Here is an 18,541-nt window from a genome sequence, read left to right on the forward strand (position 1 = left end):
GTGCCACCTTTGGCATGCGTGATAGGTTGCTACACCTGCTACACAGTCTCAGTTTACCTGACTCATGTGTGAAGGCATGATTATTTACGGCTGAGAGCCACTACAATTCTTCAATTCAATCTCTCAGTGAGTCTCTTCTTACTCACAATCATTCTTTCCATGTTGATTTCCCCAACAGAAAACATCTGCTATAACAATAATCTCTTATTAGTTCCCTAGTCTATATATGCTTATGCAGCACTTATATATATGTAAGGAGATGGTTTACCAGAATATCTGGTGTTTTATAGCCATGAAGGTGCCCTAGAGTTTATAAATACAGCATGATGAATAAAATGCTAATAGGGTTACTTATTTGTCAAGACCTGTGTTCTGGCCTTGAAATTCAGACACACTCTTTGCTTAAGATAAAGATTCTAAAGAATAGTAAATATATAAATTAATCAAATATACAGAAAGGAAAGAACTAAACGGTATTAATGATTATTTAGTAACAGGTACTAAACAAGGTCCATTATTAGATCAAGACTTGTAAAATTGTTAAAATGAAGCAGAAAAAAGTCAATATGTTCAGTAATATTTCTGCTCTGTATTTTGGAAAGAAGCCAACAGTGTCCTGATTATCATGTAAAGTGATGAAATATTTTCCAGTTTAACCACAGAGGATGTTGAACATCATCAGCTAGGGATGAATATTTTTAAATCAGCAAGCCCAGATAACTTGAACCCAGAAGTCCTAACAGACCTGTCTGAAGAGATGCCTGGCCCTCTGATGTTAGTTTTTAATCTATCTTTGAAAATAGGGAAATTCCAGAAGACTGGAAAAGTACTAATGTTGTGCCAAGGAAAAGTGAGATGACCTGGGTGAATATAAGCCAGTTAGCCTGATCTCAATCCTCTGCAAAATCATGGGAAAGCTGAAAATGAAGGACAGGATATCATTGATGCTGCTTGATTTCATTGTTTGGTGAGACTGCAAATTTGGTTGATAAAGATAATTGTGTAGATGTTAGGCACCTTTCAGAAGTCTTAGTGTGTGACTTAGTACTGTGCAACATTCTGGTTAAATAGTTAGCACTATACAATAACAAAGCATGTATTATATGAGTTAAGAACTGGCTAGCTGACTGATCTCAAAAAGCAGTCGTCAATGGGGAATCATCACTGATTGGCGGTGTTTCTAGCAGGTTCCACAGGGATCAGTTTGAGACCCATTGATATTCAGTATTTATATCAATGATCAATATAAAAATCAATTCTAATAAAATATTGGTGACACAAAGATTGGTGACGTGGTAAATAATGATGATAATAGGGCACTCATGAGGAGCAATCCGGCCTCATTAGTAAACTGGGTCCAATCAAACAAAATGTGTTTTAATACGGCTAAATGTGGGGTCATTCTTATAAGAGTAAAGAATGCAGGCCAAACCTACAGCTTTCTAGGGGGCTCCTTGCGTAAGCTAGTCAATGGGAGATGCCAGAGTCCTGGAAAGCAGTGACTGTGAAAAGGTCATTGTGGACAAACAGCTCAACAAAAGCACACAGTGGGATGCTGTGGCAAAAAGGACTAATTTGATTCTTGGATGTATGTACAGGGTAGTAGTAAGAAGTAGCGAGGTGATTTTACCTCTGTTTATGCATTGGGGGAACAGATACTGGAAAACTGTGTCCAGTTCTAATGTCCACATTTTTAAAAGAATGTTGAAAATTTGGAGAGGATGCAAAAAAGGTCCACAAAAATAATTCAAGGACTGGGAAAAATGCCTTCCAGTGACAGCACTCAATCTGTTTAGGTTATCAAAGAGAAGAACAAGAGGTGATTTGATGAGGATGTATAGGTGTGTTCAAGAGAAGAAAATAATAGATGTGAGGGGCTCTTTAATCCATCAGTGAAAAGCATAACAAGAACCAATGCAGACAAATTCAAATTAGAAATAAAGCACAAATATTTAATAATAAGAGTGATTAACCACTGAACAAAATATCAAGGGAACTGGTGGGCTCTCCAGCTCTCGATGTCTTCAATGTACGACTGGATGCTCTTTTGGAAAACATATTTTAGTCAAATACAAATTAATAGGCTCAGTACAGGAGTAACTGGATTAAATCCTGTGCCCTGTGTTATACAAGGGGTCAGACTAGATAATCTAATGGTCCACTTGTGTTTTTTTTTTAATTCATGAATCATTGTGTACCAGTCCTCCAGTTACTGTTTCATTTGCAAACTTTACCAGCAGTGGTTTTATGGTTTCTTCTAAATTATTGATAAAGAGATTGGTTCGTACTGGGCCAAGAACTGATCCCTGGGAAAACCCTAGACACATTTCTTTAGGAGGATGATTCCACTTTTACATTTACTTTGGAGTTATATCAGTTACCTAGTTTTTAATCCATGTAACTAGTGTTACATTAATTTTGTATAGGGCTAAATTTGTAATCAGTACTAAGTCAAATGTCTTACAGAAATGTATTATGTAAACATCTTTGTCAACTCACTTGTAATCTCATTGAAAAATGATATCAATATTGTCTGACAAGACCTATTTTCCACAAAATCATTCTGGGTCCAGCTCTGCTATCTGGATCTCGGTATGGAAGGGCATATTTACTGAAACCAAGTCTGATTTCTCTGTGTTGCATTTTCTAGATGTAATGAATTATGCCATTTACAGTAGTAGTAAAATATCCAGGGCCCCAGCCTGCAGTCCTCATTCAGGCAAAACTCTTTGGTTTAAGGATCTGGTCCATAAATTAAAATTTTTACCACAAAAGCATTTAGCATTGCAACTCAAAGTTACATCTTGAAATGTTACAATATATAAATCCCAAACTGTACCTGCTAGTACAGTGAATATCGCAGCAAAGGCGTTGAGCTTTAACCCATCAATGACTGTAGTGTAGTAGCACACTTCTATTGACATCAAAGTGGCTCCAGATAGCAGCAAAATGATATAGAGCAGCTCTGCCACAATAGACAGCCACAAAACACCTGAAACGACAAATCAATAGCACTGATATTAGCAGCCATTACAGACATTTAGTACACTTCTTTCTTTCTTCATTTCTATCTGTGAGGGTGCCCAGGCAACTTCTGGCTTTCAGTGTACTTAGATACCAAAGAGACATTCTACATTAGGCTTCATCTTAACAGATGATGAAGAACTGATCGTAGAACTAAAAATTAATGGTAAGTAAGTCACCAGTGATCACATTTATAACATGCAAGCAGAATAGAGACCAGACCAGTGATACATATACTTGGTGCTTTAAAAGGGGCACTTTCACAAAGCAAAAATAAATTTAGAACCAAATCATCTGGGTGGAGGAATTTAATCAGAAAAATGTGACAGATAATTGGAAATTGCTTCAGACCACTTTACTAGATCCCCAGAAAGCAATAATCCTACAATGGAGCAAGAAGTCAGTATTGGTCAAAAAACTGGTCTGGTTTGGAGGGGAAGCGAAGGCAGCTACAATAAAGTTAAAAATAATATATAACAAATGGAAGAAAGGAGAAGCTGATAGTGATGAAAATAAATCAGAAGCTAAAAATTGTAGAAAACTGATAATGGCGGCAAAAGGAGACAAGCTGAAATCTATAGACTGCAAAGTTAAGAAGGAATTTTTACAATATATTAGGAATAAAAACAATCCAAACCATGGTATTGGTTGGTTAATAGATGTAAATGGCAGAATTATCAATAATAAAGCATAAAACACAGATGTGTTGAATAAATATTTCTGTTCTGTATTTGAGGAAAAAAACGGATTATATAATCATATCATGTGATAATACTATTTCCATTCCACTCATGTCTCAAGAGGATGTTAAACAGCAGTTTCTAAAGTTGTACAGGTCCAGCCAACTTGCAGCAGAGAATTTTAAAAAAAGCTGGCTGAGTAACTCACTGGACCATTAATAATGACTTTCAATAAGTCTTGGATGATTGGGGAAGTTCCAGAAGACTGGAAGAAAGCTAATGTGGTGCTGGTATTTACTAAGGGAAGATCCAGGTAATGATCCTGTCAGCTTCACAACTATCCCAGGCAAGATAATGGTGCAGCTGATAGAGGATTTGATTAATAAAGAATTAAAGGAGGGTAATAGAATTACTGCCAATCAACATGGGTTTATGGAAAATTGATCCTGTCAAACTAACTTAATGATCCTTTTTTGTTGAGTTTACAAGTTTGGCTGATGCAGGTAATAGTGTTGATGAAATATGCATAGGCTTCTGTAAGGCACTTGAATTGTTACTACAGGGATATTTTGATTAAAAAATTCAAAAGATATAAAACAAACATGGCACACATGAAATGGATTAAAAACGGTCTAATTGCAACTAATATAAACCAAGAGATATATCAGAACAGGAAAAGGTGCAGACAACAAAAATGACTAGGGGTAAAGAACAGCTTACACACAAGGAGAATCTGAAGAAGTGAGTTTTTTACCCACAAAAGCTTATACCCAAATAAATCTGTTAGTCTTTAAGGTGCCACTAGACTTCTTGTTGTTTTTGTGGATACAGACTAACACGGCTACCCCCTGATACTTGATACAAGGAGAGATGAGAGAGACAGGGACCGTTCATCTTAGAAAAGAAATGACTAAGGGTAGATATGATTGAGGTCTATAAAATCATGAATGGTGTGCAGAAAGTGAATAAGGAAGTGTTATTTACCCCTTCACATAAATACAAGATCTAGGGGTTACCTGATGAAATTAATCTCTTTGCCTTCCTGAGAGCACTCTCTGTGGGGCAAGAAAGCTGAAAAAGCATTGGGGCAGGGGAAGTACCCATCTTCGGAGATGCTGGATACTTTTAATTGCCACTGGCAGGTGTGAGTTGTGAAAGAGCAAGGGACAGCAGTGGCGTTTCTGGGTGAAAACTTGGAGGGGACACTACCATTCACTGGAAGAGTGTGTGTCCCGGTTTGCATTCTGGAAGGGAGAGCATGTGTGAGACTCTGGGTTCTAGACTGTCAGGTCTGGTGGTGGTTGTGGTGGTCTAAGCCAGACATAGGATCAGGACTGGGCTGACGGCAGCATGGAAACCAGGGGAGGCTGTGGGTCAGAACTGTGATCAATGTTTGTAGACAAGCCAATTCAAGTTTGTAGTCAGAGTCTGGATGCAGACCAAGTGTCAAAGCTGGGTTGAAGTCAGTGCAATGGTCTTGGGGTCAGGAGGTGGGTGCAGAGCTGAAGAAGGTCGGGAAAAGGGCTGGATCAGGGTCAGGGTAGGGCACAGACAAGGCTGAAGGAAGCTTCAGGAAAGGTTGGGGGCAGAAACAGGGACAGAATTGAAGGCAGGCTGGAAGCCGAGGGAGTCTGTGACACATAAAGCATCAGGAGAGTTCCTGGCTGGGTAGTCTTGTTGCACAGACTAACTTGCAGCTATGGTGGGATCAGGGAAATACCTGTTCCTGGGGGTCATCTGACCCAGTTCCTGCTCTGGTCTGTAGCATGGTTGAGTCACTTCAGGCTCTGTTGGAGGGATGAGTCATATCACCTGAGTGAGTAGCCCTGGTCTGGTTGTGGGGTTGCCTCACCTTACCCTCCTATGAGGGTGCGTCCCAGGCATTCCCAGGACTGGTTTGTTGGGATGGGACTGATACAAGTCACAGATCAGGTTGGGGCCACGGATGTTGCTCTCTGGCTCCCATGAGTGCTCCTCTGGGCCATAACTTTCCCAATCTATTAGGTATAGGAGCTTCTCTGAGGACCTGATTCAGCAGTTATTATTCCTGACCTTGCACCATGACTGGAGGAGAAAGAGCTTTTGTTCATCCTGACAGGGAGTTGTGGGTGTGCTATTTCAGTAGGGAGACATGGAACACAGGGTGTACTCTCGTGGGTGGGCGGGGGGTAACTGGAGGCAGAAAGTGACCAATTTAATTTGCTAAATGACAAGGAAGGGACCGAGGTACCAGTAGTCAAGTTTGTGTAAGAGACATGAGGTGTCCAAGTGTTTTGTGTAAAGCCAACACTGATGGGAGATTTGGTCTATTAGTGGTGGTCAGCAAATCACTTTTAGTCTGCCTTGGTGGTGTCAAGCTTATTTCCTCCTGGATATGAAGGAGGCATTCAACCAGATCAGAGGCTGCAGGGATGTGAGAAGTTGAGGTTCATGAAGGGTAGAACCCGGGGTGGAAACTGTAGCTGGAGAAAAAGGGGCTTTGCTGAGTAAATTTATGTTTAGAATTGTTATAGGCAAACTCTGAAAAGGGTAGGAGCTGGACTCAATTGTCCTGGTGGAAACCACCACGTCTGTTCTGACTGCCCATCCATTCAGGCATCACAAGTAGTGGAGGGATGTAGATCAACACCTATGATGCAGAAGAGCTCCTGCCAAAGGTGAGTGACAAAATCCAGTCTGCGGTCTGATATGATATTGGAAGATAACCCATTCAGCTTGCAAACATGGTCAAAGACAACATGGGCTGTCATTTCTGCCATGGGAATCTTACAGCAGAGCATGAAGTGAGACATCTTGGGTAGGAGGTCTACATCTATGACTATGGTTCTGGAGTTAGGGAGCTCCACAATAAAATCCATTGATATTGATTCCTGGGGTTGGGATGGAATAGGTAGGGAGATCAAGTAGCCCAGCAGCTTAGATTGGGGTACCTTCCTACAGCATGGGAACCTTCACATGAGTTAATGTATGATCTCACAGAGGTGTGAAGTCTAGACCACCAGAAATGTCACACAATCAGTTTTATGGTCTTCCATGTCCAAAATAGCTGTCCAGAGGGGAGTTGTGGCATAGTCAGAGAGCTGCAAGATGGTATTGGCCTTTGGGAGCATAAACACAGTATTTGAATGGAAGTACTCCATTTCTAACAGAGAAGCCTGGGTTGGGCTTGGTATTGTGCAACATCTGTTTACTCACAAATTGGCAGCTCTGTAGAGAGGATTTTATAAGGGATAAGAGGTCCATGTTCACTAATACATTAGTGAAATGGTGGGGCTTCAGGATGATGGACGGTTCAGATGGTCCTTTCTTGCCATCAAGATCCTTCCCCTTGTGGGAAAATACATCAGGCTTGCCATTTGCCTCCAGACCAATAATGCAGCATGAACTTCAGACAAGAACAAAGAAATAAACAGGGACCATTGGATTTGGCCTTCACGGATCACAAATGTTCTGAGTTTTTATGGTCAGTGAATACCTGGATTGGGAAATATGCACCCTCTGAGAGGTGATGCCACTCTTGAAAGGTGGTCCTGGTGGCTAGCAGCTCTTTGTCATAGATTTTGTAGCTCTGTTCTGTGGGACTTAGCTTTCTGGAGTAGAATGTTCATGGATGTAGAATGCTTGGTGACACTCTGCGATTCTGACAGTGCTGCCCCAATGGCATAATTGGAAGTTTCTGTCTTGACAACAAAAAGCTGGGATGGGTTTGGATGCTTCAGTATAGGTGCAGAGATGAAGGCCTTCTTTAGTTGCTCAAGAGCCTATTGGGCCTGTGACTGCCAGTTGAATGCAGAATTCTTATGGAAGAGTTAGGTAATGGGGGACACTACCTGGGTGATGAACCTCCAATAGAAGTTTGTGGATCTCAGGAAGCATTGGATGTCACAGGTGCTCTTTGGCAAGGCTCAGTCCACAGTGGTTGTATGGATACATAGTGATCTCATTAGGCAAGATGACATAATCCAGGAAATCAATGGTGGTGAAGTCAAACTCACATTTTTCTGGTTTGGCACACAGGTCATTTTTCCTGAGGTGATCCAGCACCTGTTGGACATGCAGAGTCTGGTTTTCAAAGAAAATGAGGATGTCATCTAAGTAGATCAGAATGAATTGGTCTACAATGTCTTAGAAGATATTATTCATGAAATACTGGAATGTGGCCACAGTTTTGGAGAGGCCAAAGGACATAACCAGGTACTCATAATGGCAATACCTGATGCAGAAAGCTGTTTTCCATTCATCACCCTCCTGGATGCAGACCAAGTTGTATGCACCATGCAAGTTAAGCTTGATGAAGATCTTCGCTGTACTGACCCATTCTAGGAGCTCATAATCAGCAGGAGAATATCAAACTGCATAATTTCCTGGTGGTCTCCTATCTTGACTAGAGAGGTGCTGTTTTTTTGGGAACTGGTCGGAAGTCAGCATACTACCATCAATAGTCTCCCTATGCTCTGGGACTCGCTTCTTCTATCCGGGCAAATGGCTGGCTCCATCATAGGTGAAGTCCATAAAGTTTCTGGACAACTCAGAGTTGATCAATGAAAGCAAGATACAGCTTACTTCAGACATGGATGGGACCCAGAGCTGGAGGGGGATCTGCTGGTGTGGCTGGTGGTGCTCCAACGGTGCATGGGCAAATGTAGGCTGCAGAGTGTATCCTTTTGGGGGTTTGCTCTCTACATTAGGTCCAGCCATGACTCCTCTACCAGGGCTGGATCGAGTGGTTTTCTGGCACTGTAGCGAGTCTGGGATTGTGGGAGCACCCTGAGGTGAAGTGGCCACTTTCTCTGCAGTAAAGGCAAGGCCATTTTGGCACCAGTAATCCTTCTGTTGGTCTGTGATGAACCCCACTGGTGACATCAGTTTGCATGAAATCAAGTCTGGAACTGGGCAAAGGACATGCATGGGGCCCTTGACACTAGGCTGGGAATGGTTGGAAGCCTATTTCTTTTCCAGGCAATGCTTGAGCAGCTGGTTCTTGATTCTTATGCAAAGCTTGATGTAGTGTACCAACTCAGCAAGAGGGGAGAGAGAGAGACCAGAGCCAGAGCCTCCTTTACAGCATCATTCAATCCCCAATGGAAAATATAGATTTGGGCTGCCTCATTCCAAACCATACCAGTGGTCAGGCTCCAGAAGTGGACTGCATAGATGGAGACAGGTCACTAACGCTGGCTGAGGAACTATAGGGCTGCATACTGGGTTGGGGTCATTGAGTATTAACAAGAAGGAAGGGATGAAATACTCAAAATGGCCAAGCATCATGTTGACCTGTTCCAGGATGGGTGAGGCCCACTCTAGGGCTTCTTTAGACAGTACATTGATAACAAGTCCCACCTTCATCTGATTGTGTGGGTGGCACTGGTTAATAAAACCTCAAAACATTTGGTAGTCACCATCAAACCACTCTGGCAAGGGAATTTTTGAACCACACTCCAGTGCTTCTACCATGGGTGGGCCAAAAGATCCTAGAGGGATCCGAACCAGCACTTGGAGGGAAGCATTCTCTGACTTTAGCTGGGCAATTGGTTCTAGAAGTTCTGGAGTAGGGATAACATTTTTGGGGCTGCAGCACCCAAGCGGTCCATCTAGGCCTGGGGTCCAATACAGTGGAGTCTGTGCAAATTGTCAGGCCTTGGATTTTAGGCAATCAGGCCTGGTGGTTGGATCAGTAGGTGAGAACTGGTACCAAGCTTTGAAGCTGAGCATAGGGTTAGGACCAGGCTGAAAGCAGCACTGAAACTGGGGCCCGGGGACAGACCGTGGCTCAGAATTGTGATCAGCATCCATGGACAAGCCAAATCAGCTTTGTAGTCAGAACTCAGTTCAGGCCAAAAGTCAAAGCTGGGTTGGAATTAGTGCAATGGTCTGGGGATCAGGGCCAGGGCAGATCATAGGCAAGAACTAGACTCAGGTGTATCATAGCTTCCTACTCAGATTTGAACCTTAGCGTTCATAACCTGAGAAGCTAGCATGAACCCCTCTAAGTTTAATTACCAGCTTAAATCTGATAGCCTGCCACCAACCAGGAATTCCAGTGCCTGGTACACTTGGGTCCCCCAAAACTTCCCTGTGGGACCCCAAGACTCAGATGCCCTGAGTCTCCTAACAAAGGGAAATAAACTATTCCCCCCACCTCTCTCCCACCAGAAATTTCCTCTCTGGGCTAACTGAGAGTTACTGATGCAACACTCTTTACCATCACAATACCCAGAAGCATTGTCCTTTTCTCTTCCACAAAGAGACAAGCCAAATCAAGGAAACAGAAAGAATTCTACTCTCTCTTCCCCATCTCACCAATTCCCTGGGTGCTGCAGGATTCACCTCCGGTAGATCTAACACAAAGAGAATTTTCCCTCCCTATCTATCTTAGCCTACCCAGAGAGAAAAAACACTCAAACAAGTCTTAAAAAGGAAAACTTAATATATAAAAAGAAAAAAAAAGACATAAAAATATTCTACTGTATCAAGGTTTGACAATAATACGGGATTCAATTGCTTAAAAGAAAATATGAAATAAACAGCCTTATTCAAAAGAAAATTACAAATATTAAACATTCCAGCAACTGTACACACATGTTAAATACAAAAAACAATAACAGACTATTATTTTCTACCTTTTGTACTTACAACTTGAACTGAAGATTAGGAAGCTTGAAGATAGAAAAGATCCCCTACTCATAGCTGAGCCAGAACAAAGACACAGACCCAAACATTCCTCCCCTGAAGCTTTGAAAAATTTCCAGTTATCCTGAATGGAGTCCTTGCGTCAGAGTGTGGGTCCCTTTGTTAACCCTTTACAAGTAAAAGAAACATTAACCCTTAGCTATCTGTTTATGACAAGGTGAGACTAGGGTCAGGCTGGAAGCCTAGGGATTCTGTGAGTCAGTAGGAGGGTTTATGGCCAGGTAGCACTGTCGCACACACTAACTTACAGCTCTGCTGGGCTGAGTGAAATACCTGTGCCTGAAGTCATCTGACTCAGAGCCTACTCAGGGATAGGTTGCTGCAGCATGCCTGAGAGCTGAGTCAGTGCACGCTCTGTGGGAGTAGGGAGTTATGTCAGGTGAGTGAGCAGCCCTGGTCTGGCTGTGGGTTTGCCTCAAAGCATAGGGAAGGGTAGAAGAAATCATTTTTTATTATGCATTTTGTTTCCATATCCCACCAACCTTAGTTCATTCTCTAACCCAGACTGGATCAGACCCTAAATCCCTCTGGCCCAGTCTTCTGTCCTGGACATTGGCTAATACCAGCTGCTGAAAAGGAAGATGCAAGGTTTCTTGCAGTGGGCAGGTGTAGGATAATCTGCCCCTCTCCAGGAAGGTTTCATCCTGATCCCTGATAGTTAAAGATAGGCTTAAGCCCTGAAACAGGAGGTTGTATTTTCCTTCTAGATTTTTAAAGCATTAACTAGCATTAGATTTATCCACTTCATTTATGTCATTCAGTGCATGGCACAGATGATACTCAATGACTGCGTATTTCTTTTGTCCTCCTTATTTAGAGGCCTCAGACCTTATTTACCACACACCAGTCAAGCCCTACACTGAACACACAGTTAGTAATTTTCTCATGGGCATTCTATGGTAGTTATCCCCATAGGATCACATTTCATGTTTTACAAAACATTAATGAATGTATTTTCACAGCACCCCTGAGAGAGGGGATGATATTACCCTGTGGTGGCCTCTTGGTGTGGTCTTTCAAGGGACTCCAGCTTCTCTGACTACCCTTAGCATCTCTTCGATCAGGTCAATACTTAGACTTTCACCTCTAATTAAGGCTAGCAGGACTTCAGTTATAGGGCTTGCAGTCTGCTTCAGTCTCTTGGTTCTTTATTGGAGACAGTGCAGGGCTGTCTCTCCTTTCCTATCCCAGGCCTTTCTGCCTCCACTTCCATCTCTGAACTCTCTCCTTGATATCAGGTCTTGTTTCCTTTATTGGTTACAGTTGTGGATGCCTGTCTCCATGACTGGCAGCTCTGGCAGCTGCAGGGTAATTGGATCAAGCTGTTTGCTTGTAAACAGGAGAGGTTGTCCTCTTCCTCTGTCTAGGCTCAATATGGGATTTGTAGACTCCAGTATGTACTCCCACTTTATCCGTGTGGAACTGAGGCACAAGAAGATTAAGGTCAAAAGTAGCAAGTGTTCACTAATTTTGGTGCCCAACTTCAGACACATGGGTCTAGATTCATTTAGGAACTTAGACACAGTCATACTGAGCATCACCACATCTAACTTTTAGGTGCCTAGAAAATCCTTGTGATTCACAAAGCTTGAGTTTGGAACCTAGGCTTCCTATAGAGTGAATGGGGAGATACAGGCACTTTAGACTGTAATTCACAAAAATCAGCATGCTAGAAGGCTCCTTGCATAAGCTAGCCAATGGGAGATGCCAGAGCAAGGGGTAGGAGAGAGATAGGTGCCTTAGTCTGGGCTTCAGGAAGGTGCCTAGCTCTGCTTGGGATTCTCAGCTACAAACCCTTTCTTGTCAGTAGGTGCCTACACCATCTTAGCAAGAAAGACATCCCTGCTAACATTTAGCCCTGTGGTTAGGGTACTCTCCTGGGACATGGGAGACCTGCCTATAGGGGAGAAGGAATTTGAACAGGGATCTGCCATCTAGCAGATGTATGCCCTAATTCCTGTGTTGAGGGATATTCTGATCTAGGGTCTCCCTCAGTCTCTCCTGTGAAGCTGTTGCCAATGAGAGAGAGAGAGAGACCATGATAGAGAGAATGACTCTGTAGCTTGCTGGTTAGCATGTTTCCCTTATGAGGTGGCTAACTGAGGATCCAGTCTTCCTACACCCATACTTTTTTTTTTTTAGTTATTATCCACCCCGCACCACTCTTCCATGTAAGCTCACCTGTAGGGGCTTGATCTGATAGGCAAAGCTCTAAGAACTCACTGGATAGGGCCCCACAGGCGAATTAGGTGGAGGAACACCTATTTTTCCCCCAGTTTGTGAATTGCTCTGGAACTTGGATGTGTGAACGCCTAACATGGGTTTGCACTGCACAGAGCACAGAAACAGAAACCTAGGTAGCTTTTACTGCAAGAATGGAGGCACTGAGTGAGTTTAGGCACCTATAGCATTCGGGATTAGCTGAGTAGGGGTTTTGTGAATCCCAGTGGGGCCTGATTCTGGGATTTTGGTGCCTAAAATGGCAGTTAGATTAGACATCAGAATGCAGAAATCCACAGTTAATGGAAGGTGAAGAGATATTTGTGGAGTCTCATTTCCTAGAAGTGCTACATACATGGACAAGCATAAGATAACCCATTGTTCATTAGAAAATAACCTGAACTCTGCCACTGCGTCCTGTGGCTCAAAGGGGAAGGAATCCTGCTCTTACAGGATAGCTGGAATTCCCTTGTGTAGAGGGAGGTTGGTATAGCCAAGTATACACTACCCTCTTCTTGCCTCCAGGAGCCTGAGTAGGCATGGCCAGAGCTCACTACATTGTGGGAAGCCTGAGCTGATAGAAGAGCCCTTTGGGAGTTGTTCCAGCCAGGGTAAATTAGAGCACCCCTGAAGTTACCCCAGGACTGTGAGGCAGTAAGTTAGCAGAGAGCCACCTATGCCCCCTCCCTGAGCCTCACTAAGCAGAATTCAGAGTACCCTGTTCATCCTGCTCAGCTAATGCACTACCTGTCCCCCACTGAGATGAGAAGGGAGCTGATGTGTTAGTACACAAACTCACGGGTAAGGATAAAATATTCAAAAAAAGTTTATTAACTACACAAATATAGATTTTAAGAGATTATATGTGGTAGGCCTAAAGATCAGAGATAGTTCCTTATGAAAATAAAAAGTAAATGCGCATTCTAAATCCTAAACTTTTAGACTAAGCAAGAGTTGAACAAAATAACTTTTCTCACCCCACTGGATGTTTAGATACCTTTAAAATCAGGTCCAATGCTTTGGAAACTCCTACCCTTATATTTTATCAGATTTGGGCTTCATCTTGGAGTCTGGAAAACCCAAATAAAGCCCCCAAAGCCTCCAGAAGAGATTAAAGGGGATATTTCCAAATGCACAAAGGCAAAAATATTTAGAATGCTAAATGTAAAGTAGGAAGGTTACAGAGCCCTGAAGTACTGGAAATATATATTTACCTCGATCTGCAGGTGGAGTCAGACTGATAAAACTTCGACATTTCTCACCTAAAAGACATATACAAATTTAAAGTTTAAAAATAAAATGCAGAACTAGATGACTACAATGCAAAGAAAGGCAAAATGTCCTCCTCAATTCAAATTGTCATGAAAGACATTTCACTGAATGCATGTATAAACATACGTGCTGGTTTTAGTTTAGAACTGCCTCAAGAGGAGCACTTGTTTTACTATACCGTGCACTATATTTTCCAGTCCAAACTAAGTGAATGAAACACTAAATTTATGATAGAAACTGTATAAAACTCAGGACATTCAGAGACCACGTTCCCAAACAATTATAAATCAGATTGGTAGCCGTGTTAGTCTGTATCAGGAAAAACAATTTGAAGTCCTTGTGGCACCTTAGAGACTAAAAAATCATAGAATCATAGAATATCAGGTTGGAAGGGACCTCAGTAGGTCATCTAGTCCAACCCCCTGCTCAAAGCAGGACCAATCACCAACTAACTCATCTCAGCCAGGGCTTTGTCAAGCCTGACCTTAAAACCTCTAAGGAAGGAGATTCCACCACCCCTAGGTAACCCATTCCAGTGCTTTACCACCCTCCTAGTGAAAAAGTTTTTTCCTATTATCCAACCTAAACCTTCCCCACTGCAACCTGAGACCATTACTCCTTGTTCTGTCATCTAGTACCACTGAGAACAGTCTAAATCCATCCTCTTTGGAATCCTCTTTCAGGTAGTTAAAAGCAGCTATCAATCGCCCCTTATTTTTTCTCTTCTACAAACTAAACAATCCCAGCCACCGCTCATAAGTCATGTGCTCCAGTCCCCTAATCAACTTTTGTTGCCCTCTGCTGGACTCTTTCCAAGTTTCCACATCCTTCTTGTAGTGTGAGGCCCAAACTGAACACATACTCCAGATGAGGCGCACCAATGTTCGAATAGAGGGGAATGATCCACGTCCCTTGATCTGCTGGCATGCCCCTACTATACAGCTAAATATGGTGTTAGCCTTCTTGGGGCACACTGTTGACTTATATTCAGCTTCTCGTCCACTATAACCCCTAGGTCTCTTTCTGCAGAACTGCTGCCCAGCCATTCGGTCCCTAGTCTGTAACAGTGAATGGGATCTTCTGTCCTAAGTGCAGGACTCTGCACTTGTCCTTGTTGAACCTCATCAGGTTTCTTTTGACCCAGTCCTCTAATTTGTCTAGGTCCCACTGTATCCTATCCCTAACCTCCAGTGTATCTACCACTCCTCCCAGTTTAGTGTCATCTGCAAACTTGCTGAGAGTACAGTGCACACCATCCTCTAGATCATTAATGAAGATGTTGAACAAAACTGGCCTCAGAACTGACCCTTGGGGCACTCCACTTGATACCAGCTGCCAACTAGACATGGAGCCATTGATCACTACCCATTGAGTCCAGCGATCTAGCCAGCTTTCTATCCACCTTATAGTCCATTCATCCAGCCCATACTTCTTTAACTTGCTGTCAAGAATGCTGTGGGAAACTGTATCAAAAGCTTTGCTAAAGTCAAGGAATAACACATCCACTGCTTTCCCCTCATCCACAGACCCAGTTATCTCCTCATAGAAGCAATTAAGTTAGTCAGGCATGACTTGCCCTTGGTGAATCCATGCTGACTTTTCCTGATCACTTTCCTCTCCTCTAAGTGCTTCAGAATTGATTCCTTGAGGACCTGCTTCATGATGGTATTTGGGCATACGCTTTTGTGGGCTGAAACCCACTTCATCAGATGTTTTACGGATATAATGATGGGAACAGGGGAGTAAACAGTGGAGAGGAATGCCTAGTTTATTTGTTTTGTTTTGGAGAGCCTGTTTTTTTTAAATGAGATAACAAATTTGGTTGGCCAATATAAATGTTTTGACATAATATATGTATACTTTGTAAGGCATTTGACTTACCACTGTACGACATTCTGATTAGAAACTGAGCCCAATACAAAATCAGTGCAGTATTTAATAAATTAGTTAAAAACTGGCTAACTGTGTCAAATGTGGAGGTGCTTTTTTAATAATTATTAATACTGGATCTGGATCTGCCTCTAGTGTGATGTGTCTGTACCATCTACGGGAATATGTATTTCACCCTAAGGGGCTGACTGAGTAGCAGAGCCTTTCAATCTAGAGAAAGGGGGAGCAGGCCCTTTCTGATGGTCTAAAGGTCTTCCTACCTGAATTACTATGTCGTCACTGATGCTGTGCTCTTCTCCCTCCACCCATGTGTGTGTATCTTAGACTTCTGGGGCAGACCCTGTTGTTCTTTATGTGACACTCTAGGATTCATTCTCAGTGAATTGTCGGAGAACTTGTCTGTCCTTCTGGACACATGGGGTGAATTGTGGGAAGGCACCATAGGGTTGTTTAGCCTGTATCCACACTGAAAAGTGAAAGCAGTGCCCAGGCTATGGCCTATAACCCCCCTCTGGACCAGCTAGCCTGGGTGTCAAGCAGCATCAAACTCAAGGGAGAGGGTTTGCATGTGGAGGGGAGGGAGGTTAGCAGCATCACCCAAGGAAGAGTCTGAGTTGGATCTGCAATGAAGACAGACCCTAATAGTCACCCAAAGTCTTACACTGAAGAGTCTCTAAGTGATAATCCCAGAGGGAGAAGCCTTAACTGCTCTAGCCCACACTCCTGGGGGAGCATTGCTACCAGTCTGAACAAGGTGGGTGAGATTAAGAGGACCAGATTGAGAATAAGAAACACAGGAGGATCTGGGCTGTCTAGGAGAATGAGTCATTTCTCTTCAGTTACTATAACTGAAGAGGAAAGTCTTTCTAATTTAGCTTGTAGGGAAGCTAAATTAAGTATATGTGTGGGATTTTTGTTGTTTTCAAATACCCTCTCTCTAATGCTTTGTTCCAACTACTAAATAAAATAGTCATTCTCACTGGTCACAGGTTCCTGAAACTAAGAAATGTGGGTGCCTGAACCCAGCCAGATCTGCAGGGTGAGAAGCAGTGGTACATTGGGGAGTACACTCGGGACCTGGTCTAAAAGTGGAAGAATTGTGAGATTTCATCTTTATACAGGTGAAGGAAGATGCTGAACACCTTCGAAGGTGCACTCAGAGAGATCACAAAGGGAACCACCATGCAGATAGCTGCATAACTGTGGTGCTAACCTATAGATCTCAAAAAGTACTTGTAGATTAGCAATCATCATCCATGATGGATGTTTCTAGAAGGGTCCTCCTGGGATCTAATCTTGCCCTAATGCTATTCAATATTTTTTTACCAATAATCTAGAAGAAAATATAAGACCACTTCTGAAAAAAGTTTGTAGGTGACTCAAAAATGGTTGAATGGAACATGATAATAAGGAAGATCAGTTATAAAGAGTAGTTCAGACTGCATAGGATATAGCCTAATGCAAAGTCATACACACACATGAACCAGAAGATAGAACATTAAAAAAGGATTTAGATGGCATAGTGGAGAACAAACGCAGAGGAGTTCCCAGTGTGAGGCTGTGGCTATGATGCCCAATGCAATACTTGGATGAATAAACAGGGGAATATTGAGTACCAATAGGGAGGTGACTATATATTACCTGTATACAGTACTAGCAAGACCATTGTAATCACTGGGGTTGCTCAGTAAACCTAGGGTGCCAGTCGAGTGTGAAGTGTACCACAACCCAGAGATGGTGTAATAATTGGGCTGACAAATTTATCTGAATTGTGAGCTCAATTGTAAAAACTATGAGAAAGTTTATAATGTGTCACAATAACTTATAACAATAAATGTTAATGAGAAAAGGTGCAAAAGGGAGACAAAGACTGAATTAGTACAAACAAAAAGGCCAAATGGTATAACTCAAGGACTGTGTTATGATCAAGTTGGGTAAACAAGAGAAGTGTGGGACTGGAAATTAATGAACCAAAATTGGTGTGTCAGAATTTAGGCCAAATTGGTGAACTCCTTTCTGGGGTCCTCAAAAAAGATTTTAGGGGACAACTGCCGACTGAAAAAAGGGGAAGGCGCAATCTTCACCATCATGGCTGCCACACTATCTGTCTCCTGGGGCTCCAGGATCCATCCTGACACCATTATGCCTTTATCATCCTGATCCTGAGAGCTGTCCTGACCAGACCAGGCAGAGAGAGGGATCCAGGTGACATCATCACATTCACTGGGGTCCAGTTACATCCCAAATGCGACCTGGGATGTGAGACTTTGTCACATACGCACACTCATGCACACACACAGTGCCCTTTAGCCAGGACTGTATATTTTGCAACACTGTGACCAGAAAGGCAAATAAAATCAATTCCCTAAACAGCGTGATGCTGGTACAATTTCCCAAGTCTCGGTGTGGTTGATCACACCATGTGCCATGCTTATGTTGCTGGACCTATTTTTCTCCATCAGTGAGGTTGCAAGTGAGAGTCAACGCCAGAGGCAGAAGCTGCATTTTCTATCTTTGCTGTTGTTTTCTTTTTCACTCCTGTGTTTGTCTTGTTTTGTCTTCTATGAAGTAGGATTGGACTTTAACAACTGTAGCAACAACAGCTCTATCCCTCCTCAACTAACTTCTCTTTTCCCCCAAAAGAACAGCTATTACCATTTTTAATATAATCTAAATGACTGTCAGGCAAGGGCAGGCGGTTCTTCTAAAGACTCTTTCTACCTAAAGGGAAAAGGGAATAAGGGTTGTTGTTAAAATGAAAACAT

At 42.6% G+C, this 18,541-nt stretch overlaps 1 protein-coding gene across 1 annotated transcript in view; it reads right to left on the reverse strand.

Moving 5' to 3' along the window:
* The window catches only part of GSG1L2 (GSG1 like 2), a 63,418-nt gene that overhangs the window by 35,322 nt on the left and 9,555 nt on the right, over positions 1-18,541 (reverse strand). Inside the window, exons 2-3 of the mRNA XM_075072047.1 lie at positions 13,829-13,876; positions 2,840-2,992 (exon numbers count right to left, since the gene is read on the reverse strand). Coding sequence (XP_074928148.1) covers positions 2,840-2,992; positions 13,829-13,876 — 201 coding nt within the window. The remainder of the gene's footprint in view (positions 1-2,839; positions 2,993-13,828; positions 13,877-18,541) is intronic.

Source organism: Chelonoidis abingdonii, chromosome 13, assembly GCF_003597395.2.
Source record: "Chelonoidis abingdonii isolate Lonesome George chromosome 13, CheloAbing_2.0, whole genome shotgun sequence".
In the NCBI taxonomy this organism is placed as follows: Eukaryota; Metazoa; Chordata; order Testudines; family Testudinidae; genus Chelonoidis; species Chelonoidis abingdonii.